Source organism: Nyctereutes procyonoides, unplaced genomic scaffold (genome assembly GCF_905146905.1).
Source record: "Nyctereutes procyonoides isolate TBG_1078 unplaced genomic scaffold, NYPRO_anot_genome, whole genome shotgun sequence".
Taxonomy (NCBI): domain Eukaryota; kingdom Metazoa; phylum Chordata; class Mammalia; order Carnivora; family Canidae; genus Nyctereutes; species Nyctereutes procyonoides.
Genome location: NW_026575126.1, coordinates 37,471,699 through 37,484,268, shown reverse-complemented (window position 1 = coordinate 37,484,268; position 12,570 = coordinate 37,471,699). Strand labels below are relative to the sequence as shown.

General features: G+C 55.0%; 1 protein-coding gene across 2 annotated transcripts in view; it reads left to right on the top strand.

Annotated features, from left to right (window-relative positions):
* The window catches only part of AXIN1 (axin 1), a 58,032-nt gene that overhangs the window by 28,355 nt on the left and 17,107 nt on the right, over nucleotides 1–12,570 (top strand). For both annotated transcript variants that reach the window (XM_055339814.1, XM_055339813.1), the window contains exons 3-4: nucleotides 4,961–5,101; nucleotides 8,694–8,790. In XM_055339814.1, coding sequence (XP_055195789.1) covers nucleotides 4,961–5,101; nucleotides 8,694–8,790 — 238 coding nt within the window. The remainder of the gene's footprint in view (nucleotides 1–4,960; nucleotides 5,102–8,693; nucleotides 8,791–12,570) is intronic.

The window sequence follows — 12,570 nt, the reverse complement described above, 5'->3', positions numbered from 1 at the left end:
GAAACCTTCATGTAGACGGGGTGCAGTGAACTCAGAGGAAGAAGTGACCCTGGAGGAGCCGCCGATGGTCCTGCAGTCTACAGGGGTAGTAATGGCCAGCGGGGTTCTGTGCACGGTTCCAGAGGGGGCTGCACGCAGACGGGGGAAGGCCTAGGTGCTCACACGGTCAGTGGCTGAGGAAGAACTGATAAGTACGCGGGTGACCGCAGGCACGTCTCGGGCTTTAGAACACAGCCACACAGCGAGCTGAGTTACATGCGGGGGTCGCTTGCCGGCGGGGACACACAGGTAGGTGCTGCCACACGGCCGTGAGGTCCTGGAATCGCCTGGAAGGAGAGGGCCGGGGCGTCAGCGGACTCTAGGCTCTGCTCACTAAGGAAGCCTGCTGTAGTTGCTATGGCAACGGTTGATATGCCGAGGCACGGACCTACGCGGTATGGACCTATGTGGTATGGACCTACGCGGTATAGACGTGCTGGAGCAGGTAGAGTGTAGGTATTGTGCAAGGGATAAGTCTGGCCCTAGGAGTGACGTAGCTGGGGGCAGGGCCTGGCCAAGCCCAGCAGGTGTGGTATCGAGCAGAGGGGCTTCAGGCTGAGACCCAAGGGTGCCTAGGTCAGGGTCAGGCAGGGGTGGTCAGGGACGGGCTGGTTCACCGTCTGTGCGCCGGGCACCCCTGAGGACACAGCCGAAGGAACAGCAGTGACGGGGGGCGGGGGGAGGTCAGAGCAGAGACTTTAACAAGGATTCATGTCAGATGCAGAGAGTAAACAGACCAGAGGAAGGAGGGAGCCCATGTGGCTTCCGTGACCCCTTAGCCGTGAGGCCCGCCTGTCACCTCAGCTGACCACAGCCCTCCCGACCTGCTTAGGGAAGGCAGCGTGGGGATGTAGGTGCCTGGTCCCCGACATACCCTCCAGGCTGACGTGAGTGCAGGGGGCCAGTGAGGCCAGCTCCCCAGGGGTATGCAAGCCTGGCTTGAGCCCGAGCACTTTTCTGCAGCACTGAGTGGACTTCTGGTAGCTGTGAGACGCATGACCTCGTGCCAGAACAAACGGGGATGTGACGTGGAGCATGATGCAGTGGGTGCCGGAATTCGTGAGGAAAAGATCACGAGGCTCTTCCTCGAGGATGCTCGAGTGAGGCGGTTGAAAGGAGCATCCCTGTGGGCGAGGGCGCGGGTCACGGCTGCAGGTAGCCCGACAGAGGGAGGGGCTGACCCACACTCCACCCGCTGGAGTGCAGCTTGGGTGTCGTCCTTCATCCAGAGGATTCCTAGGAGGTAAGAGGCCTCACCTCGGGTGGAGAAGCATTGCTCCTGGTATCAGATAATCTGGTGGCTCAGGGCAAACCTGCAGCGGAGAATAGCTAGAAATGTTGAGAACTAGTGTTAATTTTTTATATATATTTAGATGGGAGGGGAGCATGGAGGAGCAGAAAGAGAGAATTTCATTAAAAATCCGATTGAAGGCTGGGCACTTGTATGGCTTGGTCAGTTGAGTGTCCAACTCTTGATTTTGGCTCAGGTCAGGATTTTGGGGTCCTGAGAGGGAGCCCCACATCGAGCTCTGCACACGGCATGGAGTCTGCTTGTCCCTCTCCCTCCCGCTGCTCTGCATGCTTGCGCGCTCTCTCTCTCTCTCTCTCAAATGAAATCTTTTGTTTTTTTTTAAGATTTTATTTATTTATTCATGAGAGATAGAGAGGCAGACACACAGGCAGAGGGAGAAGCAGGCTCGACGTGGGACTCGATCCCGGGACTCCAGGATCACACCCTGGGTTCAGGCAGAAGGGGGGAGACTCCCGGTGCAAACGTGGGGGTGGCTCTGGGTGACCGTCAGTGGGGTAATAACACCATCCTAACCGTGTCCTGTGCGGTGTGGGACGTTTACGGAGTTAAAACACGGGACACCAATGGCATTGGTGTGTGAGGGAAGTGAACGGAATTAATTCTGACCCTGTGTGGCCTGGGAGGAAGGAAAGGCACTTTACTTTGGTACATCGGGGCGCCTGCTGCGACCTTTACGGGAACCACTAACAGCGGAGTAACAGGGTTATTTTGTTCGAGAGAGGAGATGGAAAATAAAAGTCACCCCAAAGGAAGGCGAGAAAGAACGAAAGAGTTGGAGCAGAAGGACACACAGAAACCAAGTTGGCGAGGTGGTGGGCGGCCCTGCCCCTCGGTCACGTGCGGTGCGGCAGGACCGGTGGCGTAATCCGAGCAGAGGGGGTCCTGCTGCACCGTGGGCCCAGCTCCTCCTCCAAGAGACCCACCGGAGTAAAAGAATTTATTCAGTTAAACATAGAAAATAGGAAGAAAGTCGTGCAGACGGCAGCCAGAGGCAGGCAGTGCAGAGCGGGACACGTTCCCGGGTGGGTCCGTCGGGGTTTTACTCTGCCAACTTTGAAAGGTCCAGCGTGCGGAAGTTTCTTGCGGCTCCTGGGACGTTGGCTGTGCTGGACGTGTCCGTGCGTGTGCACACGCTCCCCATCCGCGGCTGTCTTGTGGAGACGCAGTTGCCACCCACGACCTTTGCCCTCGCGGTCGTGGCCAGCAGCCAAGGCTCCACACTGGCAGCTTCGTCCCGAGGGCCGCCCCGCTGAGCAGACGTCCGAGCGGGTAACGGGTCCTCCGTCCTCCTGGCTGCTGTGCTCTGCTGCGCTGGCCCCTGTCGTCTGAGCCTGGAGCCCACGCGTGGCGCGCTCTGCTCGTCCTGCAGTTGCAGGAAATGCAGACACCATGTTTGTCTTATTTTTTATTTTTATTTTTTAGATTTTATTTATTCATGAGACACACAGAGAGGCAGAGACACAGGCAGAGGCAGAAGCAGGCTCCATGCAGGGAGCCCGACGTGGGACTCAATCCTGGGTCTCCAGGATCAGGCCCTGGGCTGCAGGCGGCACTAAACCGCTGCACCACCGGGGCTGCCCATAAATTTATTTTTTTATCGAGGGCGCCTGCAGGCTCCCTAGGTAGAGCGTGTGGCCCTTGATCTCTGGCTCGTGAGTTCAGGCCCCACGTTGGGCCTAGAGCTTACTTTAAAAAATAAAAGTAAAATTTTGTGATACTTAAAGAATTTTGTTGTGGCCGGCTGCCCTCAGTTTGTCACTTCACATCAGACATAACCTAGACGAGGAGGTGTAACTGCACGGGGCTGGGGACCAGCTGGCCATGTCTCTGTCCACGTCCCCGTCCCTTCCTGTGGGCCTCTGGATGGCCCCGTTCCTAAGCCGCTGCCCTTATTCAGCTGGAACTTGCGAGTGTCCCTAGGGAGCCCTCCTGGGTCAGGAGGCTGGGTGTGGGTGGGACAGGACCCTTGTGTGGGTGGGACCGTGGTGCTGGCGGGTGACCGTCCCCTGCTGCGCCTCACTGGCTGGAATGAGGGGTCACCTGACTGGCACTCGTCGTGCCGCGCTTCCTGAGACCGTGGACGCCAAGACCCCCTGGGGGAGTTGGCCCCTCTCCAGCCGCACTGCCTGAACCACCCCGGCCCTACACGTTCTGCGTGATGGGCGTTCAGGATATAGAGGTGTCTGGGCCCGAGTCTTGCTCGAGCACCTTTTCCTCAGTTGTGTGCATGGTTTGAATCCGGGCTTCCAGAACGTTCTCTGCATCAGGTTAAGGTTGTCTGTTACCTTAGAAGTAACTGCAGTCTGAGTGATGCAGTGACTCTTCCCAGGTCCTCGTGCTTGGCGCAGGCCGTTCACAATGTGACAGGTGTCCGGGTCCTGTTGGCAGCAGTGCTCTCATCACAGGTGAGGCTGGAACCCAGGTGGGTTGTGTCCCGGCCACCAGGAAGGCTTGGCGGGCCCCATCCTGTGTTAGCCTCAGACAGCCTTGCTGTATCTGTCCCCTTCCCGAACGCCTGTATGTCGCTATGTGAGCACAGTTTTTGAGCAGTGGAGGCATCAGGGCACTCAGCATGGACACGGCAGGGACGCGGCAGTGACGGGCAGGGCGGCACCCAGACAGTAGCGCAGCCTGCAGAAGTAGAGGCACGTGGACAGAGGACGGGGCCTGGCGTTTAAAGTTGTTCAGGAGGGCAGCCCCGGTGGCACAGCGGTTTAGAGCCGTCCTCAGCCCAGGGCCTGATCCTGGAGACCCGGGATCGAGTCCCACGTTGGGCTCCCTGCATGGAGCCTGCTTCTCCCTCTGCCTGTGTTTCTGCCTCTCTCTCTCTCTCTCTCTCTCTGTCTCTCATGAATAAATAAAATCTTTTAAAAGAATAAATAAAAAATAAAGTTGTTCAGGATAAGGTGGATTCATTCAGGATTTGTGCTCACAGCCGACTCTCCATCTTGATGCAAGGAAGTGAGGTGGGTTACATAGCGACCGTTTCAAGTGAAGTTCTAAATGAAAAAAAAAACAACTATTGGATCATTTAAGGAAAAATAAAAGAATGTATTTTGAAGGTTACGATGAGGAAGGCCTGCTTTCTAAGATAGTAGAAAATCTGAAGGAAGAGGTTGGTAAGTCTGGTTTCATAGACGTGAAAACCTTTGTGCGACCAAAACCAACACAAAGTCGGAAAGAAAAGTGACATTTAGGGAGAAAGTATTTTCCGCCTGTGTCACTGGCCGTTCATAGTAAGACTAGAGGTTTCGGTAAACTCTGGCAAAGCCGTGAGCCTCCCAGTGGAAAGTGGACGGAATGGGTGAGTGGGTCTCAGGTGAGGACGGAGTGTAGACGGCCCGGATGCCAGCCTGTGGGCTCCCAGGGGCACGACGAGAACCGGGGCGCGCTGTGGTGAGGCTCAGCAGCGACAGGCGGCCCCGTGCGCCCCGCCCGCAGGTGCGTCCTGCCTGGGTTTATGTCGGGGCTGCCGCAGGCCGAGCGGCCAGCAGATTGGGGCGTTGCCCGCCGCCCGGGTAGACCTCGAAGGTGCGGGATGTGCGCCGTGATCAGGGGGGCTCCATGGCTCCGCCTTCGGCCGCCACTGACGTGTGTTCCTTTTGGCAGGTGTGGGTCCTGGCGGGAGCCTGTGCATCCCTACTACGTCAGCTCCGGCTACGCCCTCGCCCCGGCCACCAGCGCCAATGACAGCGAGCAGCAGAGCCTGTCCAGTGACGCCGACAGCCTGTCCCTCACCGACAGCAGCGTGTGAGTCCCCCCTTGGGCGTGGGCCGTGCCCAACACGTCGCGTGCCCCCTGCACCCCCACCGGCACAGCCGGGCTGCGTCATTAAGGATCCGGAACTTGCAGCAGCTGCTTGTCTCTGAGGCCACGGCTGCTGGCACCTTGGAATGGGGGGAGCCGTCAGGGGGCTCACCGTAAAGATGGGTGGCCGAGCAGGGCGGAGGGCCGGCCAGGCCCTGCTGTGCACAGGTGCCTCGTGCTCCATGCCCTTCTGTCGTTTGAAATTTCGTCCCTGTCACATACTCTGAGTAGGACATGGGGAGGCAAGAGCCGAGGGCACTGGTACGGCTGGTCCTGTGCAGGGATAGCGCAGGGCCGCACGTGCCCAGAGGCCGTGGGAACCATCCAGAGCCACCTGGAGCCTCATGTCCCCCAGGGGTGACAGTTCACCTAACTCTTCCATCGTCCTCTTGATGGGAAAGTACCTATTTTCTGACACTCTCCTTTGCTTTGACAGGTGGCTTTTGGGGACCCAAACGCACATCACAAGTTTGATGTAAGACACTGTGTCGTTATATCAGGGCCTTACCCAGCCAGCCTGCCAAGGTCATTCGTGGTCCTGGCTGCCCGCGAATGTCACATTCACCCCGTTTTCAGTCTGGGTGCCATTCACCATCTGACTGCCGCTGCCGGGAGGTCCCTGGCCAGGGCCCGAGCAGGTGTGCGGTGTCCCCCACCCCCACTCCGAGACGGCTGGGGGCCAAGGGCCAGGACTGCGCAGGGGTGGGAGCAGCCGCTATCAGCTGGCTGCCTGTGGGGCGGGGGGAGGGGGGGCTTTCTTCCCCAGCCAGCTTGCTTCCTCATGGGAAAAACCATGGACAATCAGGATTAAATAAAAAAGGAAGGATCACTAAACCTGTAGAGAAGACATCATAAAATTGTGGTCCCACTTCCTGTGGGGTTTTCACAGTCGGTGCCTCCTCTCTGCCTGTGTTCCCGTGTTCTTCCCGCCGCCAGACAGGCCCTTTCCCAGCCACAGCAGTGCGCCCCCTGTCGCTGCGCATCTGGGGCACCTTCTTTTCCTCTTTGGGCTCAAGCTGGACCCGTCCCTTCAGGTTGAACTTCTGTGTGTGGTTTTTCTCATTCGTTACCCTTGGTTCAGGTAAAATGTTGGCGTGTTTAGCAACTTCTTATGTGAAATGGCTGTGTTTTCAGCAGTACCTGCCACGACCCCCACCAGCAGGTGACAGTTCGGGATTGTGCATTTGTAGCATTGGGTTTTCTCTTCCCTGAAACTGATTACTACAGTGAAAATCCATTTGTCTGCACACTTTTTCTCGAAAAGTCTCTTAATTCTTTCACAGAAAATGACATATGGTTCCTAAATGAAAGATCTGAAGTTTTTAAAATATGGGATGCCTGGGTGGCTCAGCCATTGAGTGCCTGCCTTTGGCTTAGGGCTTAGGGGTCCCGGGATCGAGTCCCACTTCGGGCTCCCCTCAGGGAGCCTGCTTCTCCCTCTGCTTGTGTCTCTGCCTCTCTCTCTGTGTGTGTCTCTCATGCATAAATAAATAAAATCTTTAAAAAACAAAATAAAATAAAATTTTAAAAATATTTTTTTCCTGATAATTCTATGTTGGTTTACACTAAGATTCAGAAATACAGGAATAGTTGATTTGGAATGTAAAATATTTGAATATATATCAGGCAAAAAGTAGGATTGTGGGTTTCATCTAAATTATCTTGTAGCGGGCACAGCTGCCCTCAGCATGCCAACCACACAGTAGAGACGGTGGCTCACTGCACTTTGCGCACGGGTGTCTAAGGACAGGGTCTAATCCACAGAGGCATGTGGAATGTTTAAATTCCTGGTCAAAGCATATGAGAAACAAAAATTTGGTGGCCCTGGACACTGGAATGGAACTCCAGAGGCATGTAAAGATGTTTTTTTTTTAAATTTAATTTTATTTTATTTATTTATGATGGGCACACAGTGAGAGAGAGAGAGAGAGAGAGAGAGGCAGAGACATAGGCAGAGGGAGAAGCAGGCTCCATGCACCGGGAGCCTGATGTGGGATTCGATCCCGGGTCTCCGGGATCGTGCCCTGGACCAAAGGCAGGCGCTAAACCGCTGCGCCACCCAGGGATCCCGTAAAGATGTTTTAAATGCATTTGACTCACCTGTTCCTTGACACCTGCCCCCTTGGGTGCCCCTGCCAGGCTGCTGAGCCAGTCACACTGTGCACCAGCCGGTGCCCTGACAGCCAGGGACACTGAGGCAGTGACAGGAAAGACAGGCTGTCCTGGATTCTTCCTCCCTCGCTCTGGCCCAAAGTACACCCTCTCCCCCTGGATGGAACCCCTAAGACATGTGATTTTAGGGGGAGAACATTACTTCCCTACCTGCCAACACAGCCACTGAGCTGCTGGGTGTGAGGCGGGGCCAGGACATCCTGGGCACCTTGGGCGGCAGGTGCCAGCTTCACTAGGCTGCATAGCAGTTAATGAGGTGAGGTCAGAATTGTGGCTGCGTGGTTGACTCCTGCCATCAAGTGAGAGCAGCACTGTTGCCCAGCCGCCACCCTGGGGCCGTGCTTGGGAGGGAGGCCGGGTCGCAGACCTTGACTGCAGCCCCTGGGGAACACGGAGGCCGAGGCCTTCCAACAGCCAGACGACCTAGACGCATCCGTTCCCGCCGTCAGAGCCGGGAGCCCACCTGGGAGTCCTTGGGTGAGGAGGAGACGGGCCTGGGAAAGCCACCGACCAGGCGTCCTCCTCTGGTGGGCGTCGTCTGTCCTGTTGGCTCCTGTGAACCTCTGAGCTTCCAGAGGCCCTTCACGTAGCAGGGGAGCACAGGGAGTTCCAGGGATGGTGCATGTGCAGTGGGGCGTTCAGCCCGGAGTGAGTGCACAGTCGTGGTAAAGACAATACAGAACTCGATTCCTGTGTTCGTGATGATCTTCGAAAGGGCTCATCACTGAAACACGTGTCAGGGCAACAGATTTGTGCATAGGGAGGTTATGCTCATTCAGCAGTTCACCGTGGAAGGTAGCAGAGCAAGTCAGAACCTTGGAAATCTCTTCCAACGGGGTCTGTTGTTTGGGGGCCCCTGTTCCTGGCTCCCTTAGAGCTCCCCTCCCGGGTAGGCACACGGCAGCCCACCTGGGCAGTAAAGCACAGATCGCTGCACGTTTTCGGCAAAGAACTGGTAGTAAACATTGTCAGTTTCGTGCCCATGTACGGTCTCTGTCCTGTACCCTCCCCCACCTTAAAAACGGGGGCGCCTAGAGGCTCAGCGGTGAGCATCTGCCTTCAGCTCAGGACGTGATCCCGGGGTCCTGGGGTTGAGCCCCAAGTCGGGTTCTGTGCTCAAGGATTCTGTCTATCCATCTGCCCCTCCTCCCACTGACGTGAGTGTGACTCATGTGCGCGCGCACGCTCTCTCTCTCTTTCAAATAAATCTTTAAAAAATAAATATTTTAAACAAATGGAAAAACTGTTCTTCGCTGTGAAGCTGTAGAAAACAGCCGATTCTACTCCAGGTCGAGCCAGCATAGCGGAGTCATGTTGAGCTGTTCTGTTTGCACTCACGCCAGGCTCACTCTCTCCTGGACAGGGATGGAATCCCACCGTACAGGATCCGCAAGCAGCACCGCCGGGAGATGCAGGAGAGCGTCCAGGTCAACGGGCGGGTGCCTCTACCTCACATTCCTGTAAGTTCTGGCTGTGCAGCCCTCCTTCCCATGTGAGCCCTCCAGCCCTCTCACACCAGGCCCATCCCTGCTCCTACTCCGCCTGGCTTCCTGTGAGCTCAGCTCACGTCTAGGCACAGCCTGTGGTCGCGTGGGTGGCCCGTAGGCCCAGCCTGTCCAGTCCCTTCAGGAGCGGGAGGGCCGGCCACGGCACCTGCCAGGCAGTCTGGCCCCGTCCTGGTAAGTGAGGTGCTTCTCCTCGAGGCGGGAGAGCGGATGTGAGCCTGTCGCCGGCCCCTGCCTGGGCCTCCTGACTGCGGCTCCGTTGATACCCAGCGCCCCCGGGCCTGGCCACGTTACTGTGGCACTTTCCGTGGGAGCTGCCTCGGCTTCACCCCTTAGGGTGACAACACCAAGGTGCCAGGGGTGCTCCCGACCGTGGGCACTGGGGGCTGCCCAGAGCGGGCCGGGCAGCCTGTCTACCTGCAGAGTCGCTCTGTTCACGTTGGCGCCCTGGCTGGACACGAGGGACTTCTCAGGGCAGAGGAGGAGGGCTCGCTCGCGGACTCGGGTGGCCGCCCGTTCGCGGTCTGTGCAGGAAGAGCGCGTGCGTGCAGGGTCAGCGTATGCCCATCCTCAGCCAGGGTCCCTTGGTTCGAGGGACCTTTGAGCTCCTTCAGATCACTTTAGTTTTGAAGCAAGAAGAGAGGTAGGTGATGGTGAGAACAAAGGATGTGGCTTTGTTCTGACTTCTGAGAAGAGGGCCGCCCGGCATTTTGTCTCCTCCCAGCTGACTCGGCACGGCCCAGGCACTGACGTGTCTGCTGGGAGAGGAGCAGAAGATGCTGCGGGGAGCGTGGGTGCGTGCGTGTGCTTGCACGTGTGTGTGTGCACCAGCGACTTCTGAGGGAGCCCCAGGCAGGTGCCTGCCTCCCTAGGCTCTGCTCCGCGGACATGTAGCCTCAGAGCTGGGTCTGGGCAGGGGGAGCAGGAGGGGAGCCAAATCCCCCAGAGGAAGGGGGTGAGAGGACAAGGAGCCATGTGGAGGCTCCCCTTCCCCCAGGCCCAGGCTGCTGGGCGTCAGAGTCCCTGGCGATGCAGGAGAAATCTGTGCCTGTCTGCTGGCGAAACCAAGGTGGAGCGTGTGGAGGAACGGGGCACTGACGCCACCCGGGGTAGCCCCCGGGCAGTACCTGCTCCCAGTGGGAACAAGCGACTTCGTGTGGTCCGTCAGATGGGTGCTGCCTGTGGGGGCCGTGGGGGCTGCGGGGATGTCCCCAGGACAGTAGCCCAGGGTGAGGGCCATCCTACACAGGAACTGGCTTCCAGTTTTCTGGAGTCACTGGGGAGACAGGAGTCAGAGAAACAGCCTGGCCTAGTACCTCAGCCCTCATTCTGAGAGGAGGGTCGACGGTGTGGGGCCTGCGTCAGGAGGCCCCCTGGTAGGATGCCTGCCCCTGCTTCTGGTGACGGGACATCGAGGAGGCAACTTGCTCTCAATTTGGGAAATGTTCTTGCTGGAGCTCTTGCAACGTTTCTGCAACAACTTCTCTTTTTTTCTATTTACATTTTTTTTCAGGGCAGCCCGGGTGGCTCAGCGGTTTAGTGCCGCCTTTGGCCCAGGGCCTGACCCTGGAGTCCCGGGATCGAGTCCTGAGTCGGGCTCCCTGCATGGAGCCTGCTTCTCCCTCTGCCTGTGTCTCTGTGCCTCTCTCTGTCTCTCTCTCTCTCTGTCTGTCATAAATAAATAAAATCTTAAAAATTTTCTTTCACACTTTTATGTCCTATTTTTATTTTCAAGAGAAAGACAGTCACATAATTTATAGTGGTGAAAGGAGAAAACCAGATAATTCCAGAAATGTTTCATATTTAAGAGTAAAAGTAGCAAATTGAACTCCAATTAAAAAAAAAAAGAGTAAAAGAAAACATAAAACTCAGCAGAACCTTAGCATTTTGGGGGGGAACATTCTTTCTGATTTTGTGATTTACAGAAAGGCACGGAGAGACATCTTATTTTATACACTTAACAAGTTTTTAAAAGGAAATTTCAAAAGATACACGCAAGATTCCACTCCAAAGGAAGGTGCCTGAGGACCAAGGATGAAGATTTCTTAGAGGAGTCTAGAAGAGATGAGTGTTTCCATTGTCAAACCTCCTCACTCTCTTTCATTACATAACTGAGTTGATAAAAGGAAAAGGGATCTGTGAGATTTTTCTCTGGAGACATGTTGAACACTGAAACACCAGACCCCCATCTCCACCCCAAAAGGGGGTTTAGAGATGCTAATTTGTAATCCTCCTTTTTTAACATACATTATTTTTTAAAAATTTAAATTCCATTTACCAACATATAGTATAACCCCCAGTGCTCATCCCGTCACCCAGTCACCCCACCCCCTGCCCGCCTCCCCTTCTGCAACCCTTTGTGTGTTTCCCAGAGTTAGGAGTCTCATGGTTTATCTCCCTCTAGTTTTTCCCACTCAGTTTCCCTCCTTTCCCCTATAATCCCTTTCACTATTTCTTATATTCCCCATATGATATGAGTGAGACCATATGATGTTTCTCCTTCTCCACCTGACTTATTTCACTCAGCATAATACCCTCCAGGTCCATCCACGTTGAAGCAAATGGTGGGTTATTTGTTGTTTCTAATGGCTGAGGAATATTCCATTGTATACATAGACCACAGCTTCTTTATCCATCATCTGTCGATGGACACCGAGGTTCCTTCCACAGTGTGGCTATTGTGGACACTGATGCTATAAACATCGGGGTGCTGGCGTCCTGGCATTTCATTCCATCTGTATCTTTGGGGTGAATCCCCAGCAGTGCAATTGCTGGGTCTTAGGGCAGGTCTTTTTTTTTTTTTTTTCTTTTTTTTTTTTTTTAATTTATTTATGATAGTCACGGAGAGAGAGAGAGAGAGAGGCAGAGAGGCAGGCAGAGGGAGAAGCAGGCTCCGTGCACCGGGAGCCCGATGTGGGATTCGATCCCAGGTCTCCAGGATCGCGCCCTGGGCCAAAGGCAGGCGCCAAACCGCTGCGCCACCCAGGGATCCCAGGCAGGTCTTTTTTTAACTCTGAGGAACCTCCACACAGTTTTCCAGAGGGGCTGCACCATTTCACATTCCCACCAACAGTGCAGGAGGGTTCCCTTTTCTCCGCATCCTCTCCAACATTTGTGGTTTCCTGCCTTGTTAATTTTCCCCATTCTCACTGGTGTGAGGTGGGATCTCATTGTATTTCCCTGATGGCCAGTGATGCGGAGCATGTTCTCACGTGCTTGTTGGCCATGTCTAGGTCTTCCTCTGGGAGATTTCTGTTTGTGTCTTTGGCCCACTTTATGATTGGATTGTTTGTTTCTTTGCCGTTGAGTTTAATGACTTCTTTAGAGATCTTGGCTACTAGCCCTTTATCTGATACATCATTTGCAAATACCTTCTCCCATTCTGTAGGTTGTCTTTGAGTTTTGTTGAGTGTTTCTTTTGCTGTGCAGAAGCTTCTTATCTTGATGAAGCCCCAATAGTTCATTTTTGCTTTTGTTTCCCTTGCCCTCATGGGTGTATCTTGCGAGAAGTTGCTGTGGCCAAGTTCAAAAAGGGTGTTGTCTGTGTTCTTCTCTAGGATTTTGATGGATTCTTGTCTCACACTTAGATTTTTCATCCATTTTGAGTTTATCGTTGTGTCTGGTGTAAGAGAGTGGTCTAGTTTTTCTTCTGCACGTGGCTGTCCAGTGTTCCCAGCACCATTTATTGACGAGACGGTCCTTTTTCCAGTGGATAGTCTCTCCTGTTTTGTTGAA